Raw genomic sequence first — 25,499 nt, forward strand, 5'->3', positions numbered from 1 at the left:
AACTCCTCCCTTCTGGGCAGAAGCCCCTGGAGATAAATCCTCGGTGCAAGAAGATATTGCATTTCCTGGTCCAGTCCAGGAGATTTGTTACTCTTTAATTTGTCAAATTGCCCCATTACATCTTCCAGTTTTATATAGATTTGTTTCAGTTTCTCTGACTCATCAGTATTGAATGCCTTTTCCGGCACTATTTCCCCCACATCTTCCTTGGTGAAGACCAAAGCAGAGAAGTCATTAGATCTCTCCACTATGGCTTTGTCTTCCCTGAGTTCCCCTTCTACCCCTCAGTCAACTGATTCTTATACCAGCTTCTTGTTTCTAATATACCTAAAAAGTTTTTATTATGTGCTTTTGCCTGCAGCACAATCTTCTTTTCAAAGTTTGTCTTTGCCTTCCATATCAGCGCTTTGAATTTGACTTGCCATTCCTTGTGCCGTTTTCTATTATTCTCAGTCAGATCCTTCTTCCATTTTCTGAAGGATTTTCTTTTAGCTCTATTTTAACCATACCAACTGTCAATTGGCCTTCCTTCCTCTTTTTTTAATACATGGAATATATATGGTCTGGGCTTCCAGGATGTTATTTTTGATCATCCATGTCAGATGTAAAAATTTGACCATTGCAGCTGCTCTTCTAAGGTTTTTTTCTTTCTTTCTTTTAACCATTGTCCTCATTTTATCATTATCTCGATGGCTAATGTAAGTGTGAACATGTAAATGTTAAATGCACTGATACTGGACTATGCTATTATTTTATAATGAAAATTGGGTGCCCAGATACTATTATAGATTAGACTCTCAACACATGGCATCAGGATGAAATGAAGGCACCCACTTATGGAACTACCCCCTAGATCAGGAGTGCTCAATATCTGTTGGTCAGCAACCCAGTCTGATTTTCAGGATTTCTACCATGGATATACATGAGATCTATATGCATACAATGGAGGCAGTGCATGCAAATAGAACTCATGCATATTCTTCATGGAAATCCTGAAACCCAACTGGGTTGTGGTCTTTGAGGATTGATATTGAGCGCCCCTGCCCTAAAAACTCAATTATCCTGAGGTCCAAGTACATTTAGGGATTAAAATAGTGCATACTTTTTACTATGTAAACAGTAAGTTGAGTCAGCAGCATGTTTAGACTGGGAAAATAAAAACTACATATTCCATATTCAAATCTACACAGTTTGAAACAAAATAATGTTTGTAAAAAAAGCAGGTACAAATATCTGTGGGTACTTCTCTGTGGGGTAATTTTCAAAGGGAATGTGGAGGTTAGTGTTATTTTTATTATGGATAATTATTGTGTTTAATGTTTTTTTTTTTACTGTAATTCACTTCACGTTTTTTGGAAAGAAGAATGTAATCAAATGACTGAGAATATAAATAAATCAATACTTGTGCATTCCACTTGAAAATAAATACAAAGCAGGTTTAGGGGGCTCATCATTAAAGGTTAGGATTTTATTATATTTTTACAGTCATTTGAATGAAAGTTACTGTATGTAAGCTAAGATTATCATTTTATTTTTTTTTTTAATCTTTCACCATGTTTTTATTAGGTTCGTAGAGATTGTTAGTTTTGTGATTACCTTCATTTTGCTATTATTTTAGAAGAGTTTTGTTTATTGCTTCTACATAGGCCCTCTTTTACAAAGGTACACTAAGCGTTTTAGCACGCATTTAGCTAAATCAATGCGTGCGCTAACCGCTAATAGCATTTAGAGCATGATTAGTGCGCGCTAATATTTACCGCATGCTAAAAAGCATAGCGCACCTTAGTAAAAGAGGGGGATAGTGTTCATCTATGAATTGCTGTTCATTTTATTATTTTAGCAGTCAACTCAGGTGTTTTTCTGAAAGTTGTAAAGACTTATTATTTTGAATGATTTGTTACTTTTAACTGATTTATAGATTGCACTGTAAAATGTATGCTATAGGGATCTTTGATTGTTATCTGCCTAGAATCTAGTGCTGAGATTAGTACGGGCTATAAATCTTAAGAACGGAAAAGAATAAAATAGAATGGCTTCTGCAAGATATCTAATTGCTGATGTGATGTTGGGCTAAGCAATGGTGGGATCGTGGCTTCAGTTGTTTACTCCATTCTACAGAGATATTAGCTTGCCTTCTTTACACTTCAGTGTCACTCTATGTGAGGCTGCAGCTGTCATTCTGCATTTGGATTTCATTTATGGTTGATTTTATCTTTTGGTGAATTTGGATGTCATTAGTGGTTTGTTTTTATCACTTGGGACGCCTGATGCAGGCACTATAGCCGAAACATGGGCCGTGTCGAGTCCATGATTTGAAATTATGTTATTATTTCTGTATTATCATAGCACCGTTTCCCCTTTTTCTTTTTTCTCTCCTTTCTTTGCACTACCATAATGGCTTTTTATTTCACTCAACTTTAATACTAGTAGTCACTTATTTTCGTATTTTGACTGTTTGTTACCTTTTGTGCATGCACTTTAGTGACATTGCATGCGCACTCATCCCCCCTTGTTTTTATAACATATATACTTGTCCTTACGTTTTTTAATAATTTATAGTTTATGGTCACAAGATCATCTGGTTGATTTACCTTTATTATTTGTTATCTTTTTACCTTTATTATCATTATATCTGTTTATAATATTGTATTTTTAATATTGTGTTTTATGTTATATCTGTACCTAATAGGACCCCTGACGAAGGTTGTCCGAAACATGGACCGTGTTGGGTCCCCTGTTTGGTAAAAAGGTTTTAATATATAGTTTGGTTGTCACAATAAATTTTGCCTACAGCGTTGTACACATCTGCAGTTTTGGCTTGTTTTCTTTTGAAATTATTATCCGCCATATTTATGTGACTTTTTTTAGACTGTTTGCACATATTTTAATTGCTACCAATAAAGAAAGATTTTGAAGACCAGGCACACTCTGCTCCTTTTCATGGATCCTTCTGCACATCTTCATGCCACTTGTACTTTCCTGAAGATTTCAATCATTTTTTTTTTCTCCTGCAGGTTGTGAGGATTCATGCAAGAACCGCTGCGGACAGAAGTTTAATCGGGCTTCTCTGTGCCAGTGTAATGACCACTGCGAGAGGTTTGGGGACTGCTGCAAAGACTACCATCTATGTCGCTGTGAGTACACCTCTCATGCGCATTTTTCACCCCGCTTCAGATCACCATGGTCTTTTCTGAGCTTCCTAGCAACCTCCGACTCTGCTATGCAAATCTAGCACAACGAGGTCATTAATATTAAAACTAGGGTTACCAGACATCTGGATTTCCCCGAACATGTCCTCCTTTTCGAGCAAAGTGATGGCGAAAGAGTAGTGGGGCACCTTACAGGGCGGTACATAGATGAAAGCGCGTAAGACAACGCCGCCCTGACAATTGCATGCAGGATGTCTGCGCGCTGGATTTAAACAGTATTTTAAAGCACTCCGAGGGAAGGATGTGAGGGGGGAATCCCACACACACATTTTACTTAGAACTGTTGGCACTCCCATTGGGGGGGGGGGTGTTTGGGGGAAACACCCCATTATCGAGAAAACAGCCTTTTCCCTCTTTTTTAGGGAAAAATTACAGTTTCCTCTGTAATGAGGGGGTTCCCCCACCCACCCCAACAGGAGTGCCAAAAGTTCAAAGTAAAGTGTGTGTGTGTGTGTGGGGGGGTTCCCACACACACACACACCCTCGTAGCGCTTTAAAATAGTGTTTAATTCCAGCACGCAAACATCCTGCACACAATTGTCTGGGCAGCATTTTCAGCACGTCTTTGTCTCGTGCACTTTGACCCCTCACCTACAGGGCACTGCTGTGAACTTCACAAAAAGAGTGCCACATAAACATCTCACCACAACTCCTTTATAGGTCATGGTGAGCCCCCCCAAAAACCTATTATACCCACCTATCTGCAACCCCAATAGCACTTATGGCTGCAGGTGCCACCTATATGGCAGTATAGTATGGTTTTGGTTTTTCTTGGTGGATTCACATTTTCCACTATGAATGCAATATTTAGTGTGGCTTATGGGCCTGGGTCCTCCTCTCTATGGTTGGCTAGCCCTCCCCCCCCCCCCCCCGACCACTTAAGCTACCTCTGTGCAGCTCTACTAGGCTTTCCTATGCCAGGTGCTGATGTTCTGGAGGCAGGTGTATACGTTTGTATTCTGATTTTTATGGGGGGGGGTCAGTAATCACTGGGGGAGTGTGGGGGGGAGTCTGTGTCTGCAGTGGTTAATTGGTCACTTTGGATACCTTCTGGGCACTTATACCTGTTTTTAGATCACCTAAATCACAACTTATAAATTCCGTCCAGGCAGCCTCGTCAAACTTTTGATTATCCCTGCAGTATGATGAAGTCTAGGTCAGCCCACATCTCACCCTCACCATTCCTTCAAAAATGCCCCTTTCAGCTCTGGGCGCAAAGCAGGATTCAGAGGCCTAAAAAGTCTCTGGATACATCTAAAAACCCGTTTCGATTCGGACACTGCCGACTTGTACAGGTTTTTAGACGTATTTTTCTTTCAATTATGAGCCCATAATATTTATGCATTATGTTGCTGTCCACGGTAAAACTTTTTTTATTTCTTGTTATACTACAGATGCCAGTGATGAAACTTTAGAATCTTCACCAAAGCCACCCTCAGGATCCCCAGGTAACTGCTGACTCACTCTGCAATCTTTAACTTTCTGGAAATAACAGCAATATAGAAATATATAATATGATGCTAAATCTCTTTGGTCAATTCTTCCTTGTTACCACAATACTACTGCTGATTCTACCTGATCCCTGACTTTATTCCATTACTTCCCTGCAAAAAAAGAATCTTCTGTACTTGTCCTCAATGCTGGGTTTGGTTATTGCTTAGGCCTCCACTATTTTTGCTGGAAGGCTTTCTATGCATGCACCGTCTCCACGCTCCTCTGGGATAACACCAGGCAGTCTTCTCTCTTTCTCACCTCTCATGTGCAACCCCAAGTTTCCCAGGTAAGTGAGAGTGAGACTCTAACACTGGAACTCCTTGACCTTTCCTTACTACCCCTCCCTTCCATGGCACATTCTGCAAGGTAGCCTGAGGTTACATGCAAAGGAAAGAAACAGGTCAATGTGTGGACCTTGAATGTCACATCTCTGCTTAATCCCAGACTGCCACTGTTGATGCCTTATTTAAGAAAGGAATGGCTAATACTATGGCTGTTATTGATAAAGGTCTTGCACACTAAGGCAGCAATTCAATAAATTGGTGTCTCAGCCTACGTGCTCAAGTGCCTTAAGCTTAGTGCCAATTCTGTAATAGCACCCTGGTGCCAAGATGCCATTATAAAATACTAGTGTAAGGTGCCAGGTGGGGAGGGAGGAGTTTAGGAAGAGGGAAGGGGGTCATATCTATGTGGAAGATGAGAGAGAGAAATTGTATTACCAGTTGCATGGTTTCTTCTTATTTTTTTCTAAAGTTTTGTGCATTGACCATTGAAATTTTAATAAACAATTTATTGGAATTAAAAAAAAAATACTAGTATAAGTTGGCATTAGTGCGCCTAAGTCAATGGCAGGCCTAAATTGGCATACCTAAGTGCGCCAAGTGATACTTGTAATTTTTAGTATTCTATAAACTATGGGCTAAATTCAGTAAATGGCATTAAATTTGGGTACCCAAAAAATGAGCACTTAAGGGGGGGAATTCATCAAAGGGCAATAGTAAGTTAGCGTGCGCTAACCACTAAAACCGCCCATAAGAATATAATGGGCATCTTTAGTGGTTAGTGTGCACTAATGTAATTGCATGTGGTAACCCACGTGCCAATGCGCTTAGCGCCCTTTGATAAATTCCCCTTCAAGTGTTATTCTATAAACAGCTCTCCAAATTGGGTGCCGTTTATAGAATAGCACTTAACGCTAGGATCCGCACTCTAGTTTTGAAACCTAGTGTCGGTGGCGTAGGAAGGGCCTTCAAGGGGTGCAATCCTCCCTGGGCGCGGTCTTCCTAAAGGCACGGCGGCACCCCTCTTCCTCTCGAACCTCCCTGCTCACTCGCCCGCCTGCTCCTCTTCTTGCCACATGCGCCCCTTGCCTTTCCCCGTCCCTTTTTGGCGCTCTCTCCGATGTCACTTCCGGGACCCGCGCCTAGGAAGCGACATCAAAGGGGAGTCGAAGCCAACATGGGCAGCATGTTGCTCATGCCAGAGAAGTTTAAAAGGTATGAGGAAAGGGAAGGCGGCGTGCGGGCGGCAGAAGGAAGCAGGGAATGTGGCATGGGAGGGCACCGCTCACTCTTACTATGCCACTGCTGGTGTAAATTCTTACGCCTAACATAGGCACAGATGTGCCATATTCTTATTCTATAACACTACAAAAATATTCTAGGAATGCCCCTGGCCTGCCCATGCAAGGGTTACCATATGGCTCCAGAAAAAGGAGGACAGATTGAGACATCCAGGTTTTACTTCCATTGCTTTCAGTAGAAGTAAAACCCGGATGTCTCAATCCATCCTCCTTATGTATAACAATTTTTATTGAAAGAATCAAATAATCAGTACAATAGGATAATACAACAATACATTCAATACAATAAGAATCACAATAATATTTCATACAAATTTAAATAATTCTTTCAAATTTAATTTCCATATGAATTAATTCAATCTTATCTACACCCCCCTTAATTCCATCCCCTACCCACTATCTTCCCCTAAATGAAATCCCTCACCCTGGATGAAAGTTGCCAAAAATAAAGAATCCATCCTCCTTTTTCTGGAGCCATATGGTAACCCTAGCCCATGCCCTTCCCATGGCCACATCCTCTTTTCAGATCCACACATAAGAACTCTTCTCTGATTGACCATTTTGGAAAGCCTCCTCATCAGTGCTCAGTTATTTGAAAGGCTATTGATTAGGAATGGTCTTTATCACTACTAACAGAGAAATCATTAGATCAATTGTTTCTAGATGCTTCTTTTGCAATGGAGGAATACCTAGGTGGAAATTGGATGGAGCTGGAAAAACTTAAAGGGGTCTCCTGAGGGCTCCATCTACTTTCCACTTAGGAATTGCTCCACTGCACAAGAAGCATCTAAAAATGATTGATTTAATGAACCCTATCTGATAACTAGATGATGGTAAGTAAATTCACACTATACTTACTGTCAACAATTAAATATTTAGGAGTGTTTTTGTTGAGCTGTCAGTATTAGAGTTCAATATATCACATACATAAATATTATCTGTCAAAGGTGCCACAACATAAAAAAGGTTGAAAATCACTGCTTTACAGAAAAAGTGCCTAAACGTAGTTGGCTCATGACAGAATTATCCCCGTAAGGGAGTCTATATAGGATGATGCCACCTTAAAACCCATAGTTCCACCCAGGGGAGAAGTGACATGGGAGGGGTGGAGCTAGGAGGGCATGGTGCAGGAAGTATATAAGCTGAGGCCATAGCTAGGTTAAAAAGTCTCAGAGGGAAGCAGCAACTCCCAACTGCATTTGCCTTTACCACCTACTTGTGAACTGCAACATTCAGTTAGGACAGGTTCAACTTAGAATCCTGCAACTTTGGATTTTGATCCAAGCAACTACTAGAGACTATTGGGCTCATAATAATAATAAAAATAAAAAACAACGTTCAAAAAATGGCCTAAAATGGTACTTGGACGATCAAAAAGACCCTGCCTATGAACGCCTAGAGCAAAAAGAGGCATTTTTAGAGGAGGGGAAAGGGCGGGGGGTGGGCCGACCTAGACTTAGTCATACTGCAAGTATAACCAAAAGTCTAGGGAGATGGCCCAGTCGGAACTTATACGTTTTGCCTTAGACCAAGTCAAAACAGGTATAAGTTCCGAATAGGGGCCACTGAGCGCAGCCCCAGCAATCTGCTCAACCCCCCCTCCTGAAGGTAGTTAGGGGGGGCGCCGCGCCTTCGGCAGGAGAGATTACGCATCTCTCCTGCCGTTATTGGGTTTGTTGGGGGGGGGGATGCCGGCAGGAGAGATTGGGCATCTCTCCTGCTGCAGTTCGCGGGGGAGATCACAATCGCGACAGGAGAGATTAGGCATCTCTTCTGCCGCGATCATTGCGGGGGGGGGGGGGGTGATTCTGTAACCGTTGTTGTTTTTGACAAATGTCGGTTACATAATCCAGCTTTGAGGCGAAGGTCTGGCCTCTCCTTCTCCTAAAAGGTTTGGGTTTGGGCATTTGGGACATGGGCGATTTTGTAGTCAGGAATGTGGTGTAGGGATAGACGTAGTGGCAGTCTGGGCCAGTAGATTGCTGAACATGCAGGTAGGCCATTCTTTAAAAAAACCCTCAATTTGGACGTTTTTTTTGAGAATGGACATTATCCCTGCTGCCAACTTCAGCATCTACTGACTTAGGCCAAAAGGGGACTTAGACGTGGTTTTTTTTTATTATGCCCCACCACGGTTCTCAATTTCAGAGCAGATGGATATCTTAAAATGGCAAAAAAAAAAAAAGATTCACAAAATCATAAAAGAAAAAATATCTGTTTTTTTGGACTAAATTAATGTCATTTATGATTAGTTGCTGAAGATAACCCCTTTTTCTTCAGATCAATTACCAGCTAAGCACCCTGGATTCTTTTCTGTTTTCCAGACAGGAGCTCATGTGTGAGAAGATGTGGGGAAAAGTATAACAAGAAGAATCCCTGCCACTGTAACCCAAAGTGTACCAATTTCAATAACTGTTGTGAAGACTATAATTCCCTCTGCAGTGACCAGCCTGTGACTGGTGCAAGCGACCGCAGCAATGGTAAGCAACGAGCTCACACATGACAGAGAGGCAGCAGCCAACAACAATCACAAGGGCTGCTAAAAGAAAATGTACAACTTCATCACTGAATTCTTTAAAACATGTGCATAGGTGGCCTAAACCGTGCAATACACTAATTAATGGTTTTTATTTATCAACATATGTATATAAGAAATGTCAATCTGGGTCAGACCAATAGTGTCAAGCACACCATCCTGTATTCAAGTGCCCAATCTGGGACATTTGGGCTGATCTCTTCCCTGAGGGCGGGGCCTTAGGCACATGGGATGGGTTAGCCCCATGTGCCTAAGGCCCCGCCCACAGGAGGGAACTAAGGCAACTGGGCCAATTCTGGTTGGCCCAGGCACCTAAGGCCTCTCCTATGGTCGGGGCCTTAGGCACTTGGCCCAAACAGGCCCTAGGCCCACCATTCCGAGGATGGCAGGCCTGCCGACTGGCTGGACTTGGGACCCGTCTGGCTGGCCAACATTCAGGTAAGTTTAGGGAGGTTGTCCGGGGTTAGGGGTGTCCTGGGTTATGGGGGCCATTTAGGGGTTGGGGGCAATCGGGGTTGTTGTGGGGGGGTGCGCCCATGGGCAGGAGGGCCTGGGATCCCTTCTGCCCATATTTTGAGGGATGGGTGGGCAGTTCGCCTTCCAGCAGGAGGACATGGGCACCCTCCTGCCGGTTCGAGGGTCAGGGTGCCAGCATTCGGGAGTGGTTGGAGTGCCAGCAGGAGGACTTTGGATCCCTCCTGCCATCAGTCACAGGGGGACGGGGTGTGCCGCACCTTTGGCAGGAGAAATTAAACATCTCTCCTGCCGATATTGGGTTTGTTGGGGGGATGCCGGCAGGAGAGATTGGGCATCTCTCCTGCCGCAATTCATGGCAGTTTGGGGGGGCGATCGCGATAGGAAAGATTAGGCGTCTCTTCTTAGAGAATGACACGGTGGTTGTTACCCGCGGCTAGTTGCAGCTAGCCGCGGGTAACCTGCCGAAACGGTGACCAAAAAAAAAGGACACACGAGATTGGGGACAAGGCCATTCACCGCCCCATGGAGCGGTGAATGGTGAGCACGCGCAGTGAACGAGCGTGCGGTCCGGCAGCCCCCCCTCTCTCGCTGGCCGTCCAGCCGTGCATCTCCCTCCCTCCCTTTTCCTTACCTTCTCTTGTGGTGAAACTGGCGATTTCTATAAGGCTATGCACTGTATTACAGCCAGAGCCTTGAAGTCGCGTCGCGTTGCCTGCTGGAAAAGTATTATCTGATGCAATTTCCTGTATCCAGTTGTATCGTAGGAGACTTTTCCAGCAGACAACGCAACGCGACTTCAAGGCTCCGGCTGTAATACAGTGCTTAGCCTTATAGAAATCACCAGTTTTACCACAAGAGAAGGTAAGGGAAAGGGAGGGAGGGAGTTGCACGACTGACCGGTTGGAGGGAGCTGCTGGATCGCGCGAAGGGTGCTGGGGGGGGATGGAGAGGAGAAGATGCTAAAGCAGCCTGAAGGGAACTGGGGAAGAAAGAGAGGGGAGAAGACGCTGGGAAATTGGGAAGAGAGAGTAGGAAGAAGATACTGGGAAATGGGGAAGAAAGAGTAGGAAGAAGATGCTGGAAATGGGGAAGAGAGAGTAGGGAGAAGATGCTGGGAAATGGGGAAGAGAGAGTGGGGAGAAGACGCTGGGAAATGGGGAAGAGAGAGTAGGTAGAAGAGGCTGGGAAATGGGGAAGAGAGAGTGGGGAGAAGACGATGGGAAATGGGGAACAGAGAGTGGGGAGAAGACGCTGGAAGGGAACAAGACAGAGATGCCAGACTATGGGGGAGCGGAGGGAAGAAGATGGGTGCCAGACCAATTGGGGGTGGGGGGTGAAGGGAGAGGCAGAGAGATGGAAGATGCAGAGAGATGGCAGACAGTGGATGGAAGGAATTGAATGAGAAGATGAGGAAAGCAGAAACCAGACAACAAAGGTAGAAAATTTTTTTCTATTTATTTATTTTGTTTTAGGATAAAGTAGTATATTAATTGTGTTTATAAAAATTTATAAACAAAGCCCTGCCAGCTGAACATCTCTTTCTCTAGTTCAGCAGCCACAACTTTGATTTATAAGGAAGGAATAAGCTAAATATTGCAGTACTGAGGCTTGTATGGATGCTACAGGGACGGGGCGGTGAAAGGAATGGCGGAGACGGGGATGGGGCGGTGAAGAGGACGGCGGGGATGGGGCGGTAAAGAGGATGGTGGTACGGGGATGGGGCAGAGTCGGAGACAGAATTTTTCCCCGTGTCATTCTCTATCTCTCCTGCCGTGATTGTTGCGGGAGATGGGGGGAGGGGAATTCTGTAACCGGTGTTGTTTTTGACAGATGCCAGTTACACAATCCAGCTTTTAGGCATAGGACTGGCCCCTCCTTCATCTAAAAGGTCTGGGTTTGGGCATTTGGGACTTGGGCGATTTTTTAGTTGAGAATGTGGGAATGTGGTATTATAGACGTAGTGGCAGTCTGGGCCAGTAGATTGCTGAACGTGCAGGTAGGCCATTCTAAAAAAAAACCCTCAATTTGGACATTTTTTTTGAGAATGGACATTTTTCCTGCTACCAACTTCAGCGTCTACTGACTTAGGCTAAAAGGGGACTTAGACGTTTTTGGTTTTTTTTTAATTATGCCCCTCCACGGTTCTCAATTTCAGAATAGATGGATATCTTAAAATGGCAATTAAAAAAAAAAAAAGATTCATCTGTGAAAAATAACACAAAAACATAAAAGAAAAAAATATCTATTTTTTTGGGACTAACTTAATGTAGTTTATGATTAGCTGCTGACGATAACCCCTTCTTCTTCAGATCAATTACCAGCTAAGTGCCCTGGATTCTTTTCTGTTTTCCAGACAAGAGCTCATGTGCGAGAAGATGTGGGGAAAAGTATAACAAGAAGAATCCCTGCCACTGTAACCCAAAGTGTACCAATTTCAATAACTGTTGTGAAGACTATAATTCCCTCTGCAGTGACCAGCCTGTGACTGGTGCAAGCGACCGCAGCAATGGTAAGCAACGAGCTCACACATGACAGAGAGGCAGCAGCCAACAACAATCACAAGGGCTGCTGAAAGAAAATCTACAACCTCAGCACTGAATTCTTTAAAACATGTGCACATGTGGCCTAAACCGTGCAATACACTAATTAATGGTATTTATTTATCAACCTAAGTATATAAGCTGGGTCGGACCAATAGCGTCAAGCCCACCATCCTGTATTCAAGTGCCCAATCTGGGACATTTGGGCCGATCCCTGTTTCTCATTCTTAGAAGTGTGATCTCAAGGTCCACCTGACTAATAGTTATTTACAGACCTGTCATCTAGAACATTGTCCATCCTTTTTTATTTACCGCCTTGTTGGGGGAATTCACTCAAGGTGGCATACAGCACAAATAAGTCAAAGCATAAGCAATAGACAATTACAACAGGGAAAATATTAAATAATAAGTATGGCATAGTATGCTTCGTTACAATGTCAACACAATATGCAAGGAGAAATAAAAGGGGACTAATTTAAAGAAAGTTGGTCATGAAGGCAGAAAGGTGCTTGAATATTATCTTGTCGGTTTTTGAATATTATCTTAGCCAGGATCGAAGTAGATAAACATGTCCTGCTATAATATGTGCAGCTGGTGTCACTCCTTGTGTGTGTGACTAGCAAGTTTGTCACTTCTTCCGTTAAAGGCCTGTGTGAAGAGCTAAGATTTCACCAACTTCCTGAAGTAGAGATAGTCTTGTGTTAAGCAAAGTCTTTCAGGGAGCGTATTCCAGAATGTGGGGACTACCCCGGAGAAGGCTTGCTGGTGGGTATCACATTTTGTGATGTACTTTGGAGAGGGTGCCATTAGGGATACTCTTTGGGAGGACCTTAGGGACCTTGTAGGTGTGTAGAGAGGGATCCTGTTCTTCATGAACCCTGAGCCATTTCCTTTAAGGGCCTTGAAGATCAAACACAGAGTTTTAAATCTTACTCTTCCTTTTTTTTTCTCTCCTTATGGGTTCTCTGAACCTAGGGAAACCTCGATTTTGCAATCTCTCAAATTCCATTTCTCCTAATTAATGTCAAAACTCCTTTGGCAACTACCAAATACTTGCTGGACATTATCTCCCCTGGTGTGATCCTGTATCAGTCATACACCGATCAGCAAAAACTTTTCAAGCTGCAAATTGTCTCTCCTAGTACATCCTACACTGATCATTGGCTTTCAGCATTTCAACATCAACTTTCAGTCCTCCATCAGAAAAGGACCTCAACAGTAAGTCCTTAACTTTCCTGCAGGTGAAAGAAGGCAAAACCTCCTTATTCTTGCGGTTTTTTTTCTGGCCATGTCTTTGTTCAGCACCCAAAATCCCACTGTCGCAAGAACAATATGCTCCCTTTTGCAAGCTTGGCAAAAAGGGGCACATCCAATACAGGGTTTCCTCCAAAACTCTTTCCGCCTGTTATTTATTTATTTTTCTATACCTTTCTTCCAGGGGAGCTTAGAACGGTTTATATTAATTTATTCAAGCATTTTTCCCTATCTATCCCAGCAGGAGGGATTAAGATGAATTGTCAGGTCACAAGGAGCAGCATGGGTTTGACACAGCCTCAGGGTGCTGAGGCTGTAGTTGTAACCACTGTGCCACACTAGCCCCGCCCTGTCTGGTCACTGGGGTGGGGGGAGTGGAAGGAGGATGAGATGGAGAGACGGACATGAATCACTGGGAAGGGGCACAACCCGAAGTTTCAGTTTCACCTGAAAATGCAGTAACATTGGGAGGAGGCAAGATGGCGTCGGGTGTGGACACTCTGATCTAAGCTCTCGCAAGGCCCCGAAGAGATTGCATTTGGGATGTTCTCCTTCTGTTTATGCAATGGGGGAGAAAAGGAAAGGGACCACTAGAGCTATCCCTCCAGTTTCTGGCTCTCTCTTGGACCCTAAACAACTTACCTTGGAGGCTTGCCAGACTCGAGCAGAGGCAGAGAAGAGTGCAGGTATTTTAGCCAGAACCGCGGTTTCTAATGCGGCTCATAGCATAGATAAGGCATCGCTGAGCCCTGTCGATAGAGCAGCACCAAGGCAACCAGGAAGTGTAGGAGAACAGAATGGAGAGCCGTGTATGGATTTCTCTCCAATTATTCTGTCAGGGGAATCCCCGCTTGCTCTTTCGTTTCCAGGAATGAAGGTATTGGGGGGCCATTTCCTCTTATGGGGATCTGGCTGATTCCTGATAACTGGAGAGAAGGTGGGAGCCTCACAATTTGTTCTACCACCGGAGATTAAAAGACCCACTGCAGTGACAATGGAGTCACTCTGGGAGGCTATCCAGGGAGTTAATTCTTCCTTGAATACTGGCATCTTGTTTGGTGATTGGCTTTGCTGACATACAGATGTTAGCTGATCAGGCTCCAGTATTAGACTCTCATTCAGTTAAATTTGAGACCATTGAAGCAAAAATAACATCTCTGCAAGAAGGAAATATGAATCCAACTCTCATTCCTATGTTCATCAGTCTGTAACTGATTACAGTTATCCTGCTCGTCTACAACATAACTATCAGTTCCACTCCAGCGGTGCACAATATCAAATCAAAATGTAAAATGTTGTCTGCTATTTGTCTCTACCTATGTTGTAAACTTTGTTCATTGTAAATCTGATATGACTTTCAATTGTATGTTGCCCCTGCTCAAAAAGGGTTCTCTTGCTTGTAAATCACCTTGAACCCATGTAAGTATAGTGCGATCTATAAATAAAAGATTAGATTAGGTTAGAAATATTGTTTTAATGAAAGACAAAGAATGAATCGAAAATGGAATATTGGAGAATCAGTTGAGCAAGAACAGCTTAAGAATACTGAACTTCCCTAAGTCACCATTGCAGCTTTAGATATGGTCCGTAAAATATTTCATGGAAGTTTTGGGGATGCCATCTAAAGCATTACCTTAGTAAGAGCTGGAAAAACTGTGTATAATCAAGGAAAAGTCATTAAAACGATGTATTCGACTGGTTTTATAGAGTCTTCATTTGCATTAGAGCCTGATTGTAAACGGATAAGTTTATACTTCAATGATTTGAATTAAACTTTTCTAGGTTCCTCTTTAAGATTTTCTATGCAGAAGAGATTATATAGTCTTTAAGTCTAGAGTACTGGCTCTCAGAGCTAATTATAAATTAAAATTTCCTTGTATTTGTTCTATTATATTTGAGGGTAAATCTTACTTGTTTTATGACCCCCGACAGCTTTTGAACTTCTTGTCTAGTAAGGAAGAATCACTTTCTAAGATATTTGATTCCTAGAGGTTAATGCTGGTGAAGGCTAACTGTTCTGTCTCTTCCCTCCTCCCCCCCCCCCCCCTTTTTTTTAAGCTGTGTTAGACTTTTATATTACCATCTGTGGCGGTAAAAGTTCCAATGCTCATAGAATTCCTATGAGTGTCAGAGCTAATACCGCCACAGCCAACGAAAAAAAACATAACGCAATGTGATAAAAGGGGGCCTAAAATGTATAAATAAAAAATTTAAATGTATAAATAATAAAGTTATAAAATGTTTTTAAAAAATTGCACTAACATTTTCAGCCAAAACCAAAGTGAGGCTGAATATGGATTTGATGCTAGTTTTGATACCGTAATCAAAACCGAAATTTGGTCAGCCTCTACGAGGGGGTGCTGAAAAGTTCTCAGCCAACCAAGAAGACTTTCTAGGCAGACAAGTTGGGCCACGCTGGTGCTTCTCTGCCATCATTTACTATGTTGCATGGGTATGTGCACTTACACCAGCTCTATACCACTCCTAGGCATGTTTATAGCCACTTATGTGAGTATTATATAATGAAACCTAGGCATGTTCCTTTTTTGAACAGGTTCTTATTGTGAGCGGTTCATAGACGCCCCCCCGTCGGAGCACTAAAAACAGTAATTTAGAGCGGCGCGGCGGCGCGCGCTAAGCTCAATTGTCTGGGCGCGCCTTTGTCCCGGCGTGCTTTTGACCGGACACCATTGTGAGCCCTCCAGGCACCTAATTGGAAGCAACCAGTATAGGATTGCTCCCAAAGTGCGTGAGATAAACTTGTATTGCCACTGTTCATGTTGTACTTCTTCTGTACAGGGCAGGCTCTACCACTTGGTGAACCTAGGCAATTGCCTAGGATTCTAGAATTTTGTAGATAGCAAAACAGCTGGGTAGAGCAACATGGCTAGTATAGATCCCTATGCCTCTCTAGCGGAAGGCAAGAGCTTCCCGTTGCTTTTCATCTTCCTAAAGGCCGGCATTACAAGCATGTTCAAAATATATGGTCATGTGGAAAAAAATTACATTGGTAACCTTGAAATATACTTACTAATGTAGGGCTAGTGATAGGCTAGGTTTCTATAACATTGTAAGCCTCTGGTTAATCTTTTTTCCAGATGTAGCATAACTCATGTCTTTAATATGAATCACAGGACATATGTTACTTGACCCCGAGAACTTCAGGAAAGGGCAATATAGTAGTACATTCATATCTTGAACAGTTACCGATTTTATGGAGTTTATCACAAAGATGTAAACCATACATATGAAGTTATTCGTAGACTGCCTATGCACTCATACTAATAAATCTTTTATGCATTCATGTGATCTCTTTGTCCTCTAAAATGTCACATTACCTATATAAGGGGCAGGCTTTTGTCCAGAATTTAGAGCATATTACATCTGCCTTTAAGGCGTGTATGTCCTCATATATCGATATATTAATAAACAATTGTTAATTCAGAGCACAAGCTAGTGGTTTTTAATTTACAGCTTCCACAGTCATAGGGCCAAGACTTCCACATGCTGACCTCATGCATCATAGGATAAGCATCAGGATGTGCCCTGTGACCACATTCTTTCAGTATCCTTAAGAGGAGAAAGAGCAGTAAGTAAGTTGAGATCAACAGAGTAGGAACAAAGCTGATTTGCCTAGGGCTCCAAACACCCTTTGGTTGGCCTTGGTTCTGTGGTGGGACAGTTTTTATGTGCACTACTCTTTTCTATCCATTATAAACAGAAGCTTATTTTGTTGATTTGGCTTCATTGTTTTTCCCTAGAAATTCCCTCAGGTACAGAGATAACCAATGAAGAAATTAAGACAATATCAGAGAAGCTGTTCCAGGTTGATCATAACAAGGCACAAGAGAAAGACATTATCCTCAACAAGCAACATCTCACATCTAAAACAAGAGGGGAAAACGACCATTGTCCCAGCCCGTAAGTACTGTACTCTCATCAACATTTTTTCAACATCTTCCCTCTGTTTTTCTCAAATTCTGATTTGTCTCTTAACATCTTACCACATCATTTCACCTCTGCTCAGTGGCGTACCAAGGGCGGGGTGGGGGTGCAGACCGCCCCGGGTGCCAGTCTTAGGGGGGTGCACAGCCAGCCAGTGGGGTCTGGAACTTCCCGCGCTGCTCTAAAAGGCACCTGCACCTCAGCGTGGCTGCCGTACTTATTCCGAAGCAGAGTCGGCAGCCACGCTGAAGTGCAGGAAGGTCCCACGATCACTGCCGTCTGCTGCCTCTACTTCGGAAGACATAAGGGACATCGGAGGGGGTGGACAGGCAGCTGCAGTCATCATGGGACCTTACCACAACTCCCTGAATCTGCCGGTCCATCCCCTCCGACGTCACTTACCTCTTCCGGAGCAGAGGCAGCAGAAGCAGTCATTGTGGGACCTTGCTGGTTTGGAGGGAGAGAGGAGCATAGAAGGTTGGTGGAGGGAGAGAAAGGGGGTCTGGGTGGTATGGAAGGGTGGTGGAAGGAGAGAAAGGGGGCAGATGCTGATGAAATTGGTGTGCAGGGAAAGGAGAGAGAGACATAAGGGGAAGGATACTGGATGGAATTGGGTTGGAGGGAGAGAAAGGAGGCAGATGCTCATGGAATTGGTGTGCAGGGAAAAGATACTGGATGGAATTGGGTCGGAGGGAAAGAAGGGGGGCAGATGCTGATGGAAGTGGGGGAAAGGGAGAGGAGAGAGTGAAATGCCAGACCATGGGGGTGTGGGAGAGGGAAGGGAAGCAGATGGATGCCAGACCAATGGGGGTGAAGGGAGAAATGGAAGGGGGAAACATAAAGTTTCTGGAAGGGAATAAGAGAGAAGATGCCATATAGAAGGGGCAGAGAGAGAGTAGACAGTGGATGAAAGGAAGAGAATAACAAGAAGATGAGGAAAGCAGAAACCAGAGAAGAAAGGTATAAAAAAAAAATTTTTTTTTTTTTTTTTTTTTTGCTGTTTCATCGCTGTTTCTGTGGTGTTGCATTGTATGCAGAGTCCAACTTCTTGGTGGTTCAATTTAACCCTTGTCTACGTATTTCTATTTTATCCCCTTTTTTACAAAACTGTAGAGCGTTTATTAGCGCTGGACATGGTGGTAACAGCTCTGATGCTCAGAATTCTATGAGTGTCTGAGCTGTTACTACCGTGGCTAAAATCCACACTACAGTTTTGTAAAAGGGGAAGGGGTTAGTTTGTGATTAGATATTCCATACTAGGCGAAGGTATTTTCTGTGTTCTGTGTGTTCGAAAGATATGGTTTTCTGTTAGGATTGATTGTGCAGGATTGATCTGTACTAGTCTGTCTTGTTTAGTTTTACAATGGGTGTATTGATGTTGTACTGCTCACTGCAGGATGTAAGATGCTGCCTTTTCCTAGGTACACTCTTGTGTGACATGTGGATTGTTACTAAAAATCATGTTTTTCATACAGATTGAGGGGGGGAGGTGTCAAAAAATGATGGGCCCCGGGTGTCACATAGGCTAGGTACGCCACTGCCTCTGCTCTACCTCTCGCTATTCTCTTAACCACTTTTGTTTCAGATGTACTTTTCCTTTTCAGTGTTGCCTCATTTCCTACTATTTATCATTTCTATAGTGCTGAAAAGCATGCGCAGTGCTGTACATGCAACATGAAACAGACAGACCCTGTTCATAAGATCTTTAATTTGGACAAACAGGCAGGACATATGGGAAGGGTTGGGGAGTTTCTTGCAGAGAATGATAGGATGGACATAGGTAATTTAATGGTGAGTGGGAGTTACGAGTTGAAAGTAGCATCAAGCCTTTTAGCTTAGATATGAATACTGTTTGAGACAGCACCTGACGTAAAGACACAGACATACAGCGCAGCAAGATAGAAGAGATGAAGTCTGGAGGTGGCAGTGGAAGAGAAGAGTACAGATAGGAGGGACTTGCCTGATGAATGGAGTTCACAGGTGGGAGCATAGGGTGAGAGAAGTGTGGAGAGATATTGAGGGACTGCAGAGTGAGTGCACTTGTAGGTCAGCAAGAGGAGTTTGAACTGTATTTGGAAATAGATGGGGAGCTAGTGAAGTGACTTGAGGAGAGGGGTAATGTGAGTATGGTGGCGCTCACGGAATATAAGTCGTGCAGCAGATTTATGTATGGATTGAAGGGAAGAGAGATGGTTGAGCGGAAGACCTGAGAGAAGCAAGTTGCAGTAATCTAAGCGAGAGGTGATGAGGGTGTGGATAAGAGTATTGATAGAGTGTTCAGAAAGGTCAGATTTTGGTAGAGAAAAAAAGTGACAGGCTTTAAACTTTGATGGATCTGAGTGGAGAAGTAGAGAGAGGAGTCAAAGAAAACCCCAAGGTTATTGCTGACGAGACAGGGAGGAGGAGAATGTTGTCCACAGAGATAGAGAATGGGGGGAGGGGGAAGGGAGAAGTGGATTTAGACAGGAAGATAAGGAATTCAGTCTTAGTCATATTCAGTTTTAGATGGCGGTGATACATCCAGGTGGCAATGTCGGACAGGCAGGCTGAGATTTAGGCCTGGATTCCTGTAGAGATATCTAGTATAGAGAAGTAGATCTGAGAATAATCAGCATAGAAGTGATACTGAAAACCAAGGGATGAGATCAGTGCACTGAGGGGTGGGTATACCGTATATGGAGAAAAGGAGAGGTCATAAGACAGAGCCTTGAGGTATACCAAATGAGAGTGGGATAGCAGTAGAGGAGGATTCAGCATTGCATATACTGAAAGTGCGATGGGAGAGAGAGAATGAAACCAGGAGAGAACAGAACCTTGGAATCCCAGTAAGGATGGTGTATCGAGGAGTACGTGGTAATCAACACTATTGAAGGCAGCAGATAGATTGAGAAGGATGAGTAGAGGCCATTGGATCTGGATTCAAAAGATTGTCATTCAGTAGGTTTGTCTATCTGGATCAGAGCACCCCAGCGGGTAACAACACTCACGCCAGTTGGCGCAGCAGTCCTTGACAGGAGATGCATCTGAGTTGAACTAAGATGAGTGTTTGATGTCAAAGGCATTGGGGGTCATTCAGTTCATTCCATTCCATTTTTTTACTGCAGCAGTAAAATGGCCGATTTTCCTTTTTTTTTTTTTTTGCAATAATGATCATGTGCAGGAGTCAAGCTATGGAATGGCCTTGTTGGTCAGATTCGAAAATGTGGAGAGAGGAATTAATTTAGGAAAATGTTGAAGACTCATCTATTTGTTGATGCATTTTTCTGTGCAATTGATTTTATGTAAGATTGAACATGTCTGTTTTATTTTCTTATTTTTAACTTTTTATGTATGCAACTCAATGTAAACCGTTTTGAAAAAAAACGGTATAGAAATTTTAAAAATAAATAAATAAATGTGCTGATGTTGCCATTAGTGAGTGGTCACTCAAAAAAGTTACCGCATTGATACTTACCAACACCTATTTTGTTATGCTGTTATAGATCGCTTTGCTGCTGCCTATCTGAACTTCTGGAAGAACATTTCCATATAGGAGGAGGAGTGGCCTAATGGTTAAAACCACCACCTCAGCATCCTGAGATTGCAGGTTCAATCCCCATGTCACTTCCTGTGACCCTGGGCAAGTTGCCCAATCCTCCATTGTCCCTGGTATCATAGGTAGATTGTGAGCCCACCAGGATGGATAAGGAAAATACTTAGAGTACCTGAATGTTAAAACTGCCTTGATGATATTGCAAAGGGTGGTATACAAGTAATCATATTTATCTTGAAACAAGACAAAATATATAATTAAACATGTCTGTTTCATTTCAAAATGAACAAAAAGAACACAATGAGATTTTGCAGAATGATTGCAGAACCTTTGGTAGCTTGGCAGACTGAAGTGATGCCCAAATTACCCAAAGAGTAGGACAAGAGAGCAGCAACGCAGATAATATGGTGAGCCATAGACTACAGCTGATCCTACATCACATCTGTCTGTTTCTTGCAGGCTGTATTCTTACGTCAACAAAGAGCTGTTGTCTAAGCCCACTTACAACTGCTTCATTGCACTGCTGGATAACTATGATAGGAAGACGGGAACTGAGGAAACCATGGGTCCAGAACATATGGATGAACAGGACACATTTCTGCAGGAGATCATGAAGACAGACATCATGAAGGAGCTCTATAAGTTCTTCCATCAGAAACGTAAGAACTACCATTAAATAGGTTTTAGTTTTAATTTTGTGTTTTTCTTCCCATTTTTATTTATAGTGTTGTTTTTCTTGTTTATTGTTAACTATTTGCTCAAGGTCATATTATAATTCTTTTAAATAAATAAATCCCACAAAGGAAATGGTTTGGATAGGCTGGAGTGAGCTTCAACAGCAACTCCAGTAGTTGGAATCTAAGGATAATACCGAGTGGACTTCTAAGGTCTATGGTCCAGACATAACAAAGAAAAAATAAGACAATTTAATCATGAATTTGTAAAGCATGTAATTATAGGGCAGACTGGATGGACCGTTCAGGTGTTTTATGTATATAAATGGGTCATGAATTTGATACACTGCCTTTCTGTAGAACAACCAAAGTGAAAGCAACAAAGAAATCCCGGCATCCAAAGAAACCGGAAAAGTGGAGTAACTGAACCAGCAAGTCCCTAGTTGAGTTCCAGCTCATCTATTGAAGTCCATCACACTGTTACATCATTTGTCAGTTGATTTGCTGCATTTGAAGTTATATTCAACCATCACCAGTTTCATTGGTACAAATTTGGGACTGGCTACTGACTATATTGGCACAATATTTGGGACTCTATGCTTAACGTTTTAGAGAGAAAGACATGGGGGAAGCCACTGCCTGCCCTGGATCGGTAGCATGGAATATTGCTACTCCATGGGTTTTGGCTAGGTACTAGGGACCTGGATTGGCCACCATGGGAACGGGCTACTGGGCTTGATGGACCATTGGTCTGACCCAGTGAGGCTATTCTTATATTCTTATGAGTCAGTGTCATTCATCATCATGAACCATGCTTTTATAGGATGAGTAATACTGGACAAAATTTTTTTCCAAAAAGTTTTGCTTCCTCAAAACAAACTGGTGATTATGATAGACCCCTTCAAAATAAACACAAATATAATTTCCCACTGACTGTATCACGTAGAAATTTTGAGAAACACGATGGTATCTTTAATTGACTATAACAGATTTTAATGCACAAAGTTTCTGATATGCTATGATAGTACACCATGGCTAAAAGTGTTTTCCTGCTGGTTTTCATTGGAACTCAGTGTCTGGTGCATCTCTTTGCAGTGTTCAACAATAGTCAGCCAGCATTGATGGATTCCAGTTGCCCTGATATCTTTTTTCCATAGTGGCAATGTCCTGGTGAAACCTTTCGCCATGTTTGTCGCTGACTACACCAAGATTTGCAGGGAAGAAGTCCAAATGTAGAAAGTGCATCTTCAGTGGCATGTTGCACTTCATGGTTATTTTATGCTCTAAGAAGTTTGTCAACCAGTTGAATACAGTTTGGTGTTCTGTAACTGCCAAGAAAATTCTCAACAACATCCTTAAATGCTTTCCATGCGATTTTCTCTGGCCTGACTAACAGATCTTCAAATCTCTCATCATTGATGACATGTCTGCCTTCCTTAATCTTGGAGTCAGTTATTCTTGGAAACAACTGTCTTAGATAAAGAAAACTTTTGCCTTGTTCATCGCTTTTATGAAATTTTTCATCAGTCCAAGTTTTATGTGAAGAGGAGGCAAAAATATCTTTATCGGGTCAACAAGCAGTTCATGTACCACATTTTTCTGTCCTGGAACCAAATTCTTATGGAGTGGCCAGTTCTTTTGAACGCAATGCAACTCCTTAGCATGGCTGTCTCATTCAAAAATAAAACAACAGTACTTGGTATATCCAAGCTGCATTCCAAGTAGCAGAGCTACTACTTTAAGATCACCGCAGATGTTCCAGTTGTACTTTGTATTGCTTTAACAGAAGTTCCATGTTTTCATATGTTTCTTTCATGTGTGCCGTCGTTAATGGTGGATCAATATTTTCTTATTCCACTTGCTGTTCTCATTCAAATGTCTTTCATGTGTGCAGCATAGCCAATAGGTAACGACGGGTAGACATTGCCATTGTGTAACACAACAGCCTTGAGGCTTAACACTGGCAAATCAATAAAAATATGCCACTCCGTGCAGATACAGTGCAGATATAGAGGTTTTCAACCTGTACAAAGAAATTTGTTAAATCGTCTTGGCAGCTTCGAAAGACAGAAATTTTCATATCTGGCGAGAGGAAACACCATCCCTACAGTCTTGAACCCAATAATTCTGCTTTTACTGTTGACAAACCTAAGTCCCTGACTAGGTCATTTAATTCTGACTGTGTTATAAGATGATGCTCACCAGACGTACATGGTTCAAAATCAGGATCAATGTCACTGTCAGTGCTTGGCTGGTAAATTGCAGATTCTTCATTAGTTTCATTTAAGCTCCATTTCTCTGGTGGCTTTGATACCGGAAGACTGTCACCATGAGGAAGTCATGGCTGAAGGAAGACTGGTCTCATGGCTGAAGGAAGACTGGGGTATTCAATTGATTTCTTATTTTTACAAAAAAACCCACAAACACCCAGATACATTTGTCAGACAGAAGTAACAGTTTGTCAAGTGATCCTTCTGTTCTCACCATATCATTGGGATAAACTTCCGAGTACCGCAGAGCCAAGCTCTAAGATCGACGGCACATCTTGCACGACAAATATGAGGAGACCATGGTTTGTCTTGATCACCAATCTTGCAACCGAAGTACAGCTCATATGCTTTCATAACAAGTCGAGTCAAGGTGCGTCTTTAAGGTAACCCTATCTGGGACAACTCCTGACTCTAAAGCATTGAAAAGGTCAAACAGAGAAGCCGCCAAAACTTCCCTATGTTTTTCACTACTTTTAGATGTATGCCATCCAGCCCCATTGCTTTAGTTTAGTTAGCTCCTCATGAACAAAATTGTTCAGGGTCTATTACACCTCCATTCCTACTTGTGTTTGTCTTCTGTGATCCTGCTTCCGCCCTTCAGCTGTGAAAACAGAACATAATTTTTTTTTTTTTAGCAATTCTGCCTTATCTTTAAGTTCTCATGACCTTTTTTGACTCACCTTAACTTTGTGGACTTTTTAAATTCAGTTAAGTTAAGTACAATAAGTAAAGTATATCAAAAGATTTTTCACATATATTTATGGATAAAATTTGCAAAGACATTATCAACAAGAGACTATCAAGTGCTGTGATTGACCAAGTGAGACACATTTAGGGGCATGACCCAGGTTGTGGTCTCTCTACTGCTAAGGTTCTGAATTTGGTGTGTGTGGTGACCTTTTTTGTCTAATATACTATTTTGATCCTTTGGATTCACCTTATTTGAGAGTTTTTCCCAACGAACAATATTTGGGGATCCTTATCTTTAAGTTCTACCTATTCCTCTCCTTTTGAGTCTCACAATGCCACTTTGGCACTTCATCCTATCACTAACATATCTAAAAAAATATCTTGTCCCCTGTTTTACCATATTGGCAATTTTCAATTTCATTTACTTCTTTGCTTTCTAGACTTTCCATACAAAAATATTTGTTGCCCTTACAATTGTTCCTTTCGGTTTTGCCCACTGCTTTCTTACTTCTTTCAGATGTTCCCATCCAAACAACTCCTTGAGATAATCCCCCATCTGAACAAAGTTAGCTTTTTTTGTAATCTAGAACCTTCACTTTTAAATGAACCCTCTCACAACAATCTTAATATTGAACCATACCATCCAGTGATCACCAGATGTCAGATGATTTCCCACTATAACACCAGAAGCACTCTCCCCATTCATAAACACTTAGGGCCTGATTCTCGAAAAGCTGCTGAAATCATGCCAACTGGCGACTAACTTAAGGGTTTTAGTTGGTTCTAAGTGGTGTGATAATTGGTTGTGCCACTAACATCCAATTAAAACATCATTTTAAAAAATTAGGTGACGCTAGGCCTCTGGGACCAGCGCCTAGGTCCATGGCAACTAGTGACGTCAAAGCTTGGAAGTGGGCATGTTTAGGGGTGGCGCCAGACTTCAGAATCACTAGGCAGTGCTGTGATTCTGTAAGGACCTTAGGCACCAGAAATGTAGATCTGTAAAATCCTGGATAAGCAAGTCCTGCTACAAGTATGTTCAGCCGTGTCACTTCTAGTCTGTTAGATTTATAAAGTCTCACTCCTATCAGAAAACAAGACAAAATAGAAAATATGATCATAGACTTAGAACAAATAGCACCAATGTGGTCAAGGTTAATACTATAAGTAGGTAGGTTTAAAAGAGGATTGAACAAGCTTCTGGTGAACAGGTTCATTAGACAGGTGGACTTGGGGATCCTAATAAGAAAATCCATTCCCTGTGAATGAGAAACGGGGAATTTAATTTCCCATTAC

The 25,499-nt window shown here is 42.4% G+C and overlaps 1 protein-coding gene across 1 annotated transcript in view; it reads left to right on the forward strand.

The window, feature by feature from the left end:
• The window catches only part of ENDOU (endonuclease, poly(U) specific), a 58,264-nt gene that overhangs the window by 21,876 nt on the left and 10,889 nt on the right, over window positions 1-25,499 (forward strand). Inside the window, exons 2-7 of the mRNA XM_033935379.1 lie at window positions 3,015-3,134; window positions 4,604-4,657; window positions 8,610-8,765; window positions 11,652-11,807; window positions 16,854-17,013; window positions 21,029-21,228. Of these exons, the coding sequence (XP_033791270.1) occupies window positions 3,015-3,134; window positions 4,604-4,657; window positions 8,610-8,765; window positions 11,652-11,807; window positions 16,854-17,013; window positions 21,029-21,228 (846 nt within the window). The remainder of the gene's footprint in view (window positions 1-3,014; window positions 3,135-4,603; window positions 4,658-8,609; window positions 8,766-11,651; window positions 11,808-16,853; window positions 17,014-21,028; window positions 21,229-25,499) is intronic.

The sequence above is a fragment of the Geotrypetes seraphini genome, chromosome 3 (assembly GCF_902459505.1).
Source record: "Geotrypetes seraphini chromosome 3, aGeoSer1.1, whole genome shotgun sequence".
Classification (NCBI taxonomy): domain Eukaryota; kingdom Metazoa; phylum Chordata; class Amphibia; order Gymnophiona; family Dermophiidae; genus Geotrypetes; species Geotrypetes seraphini.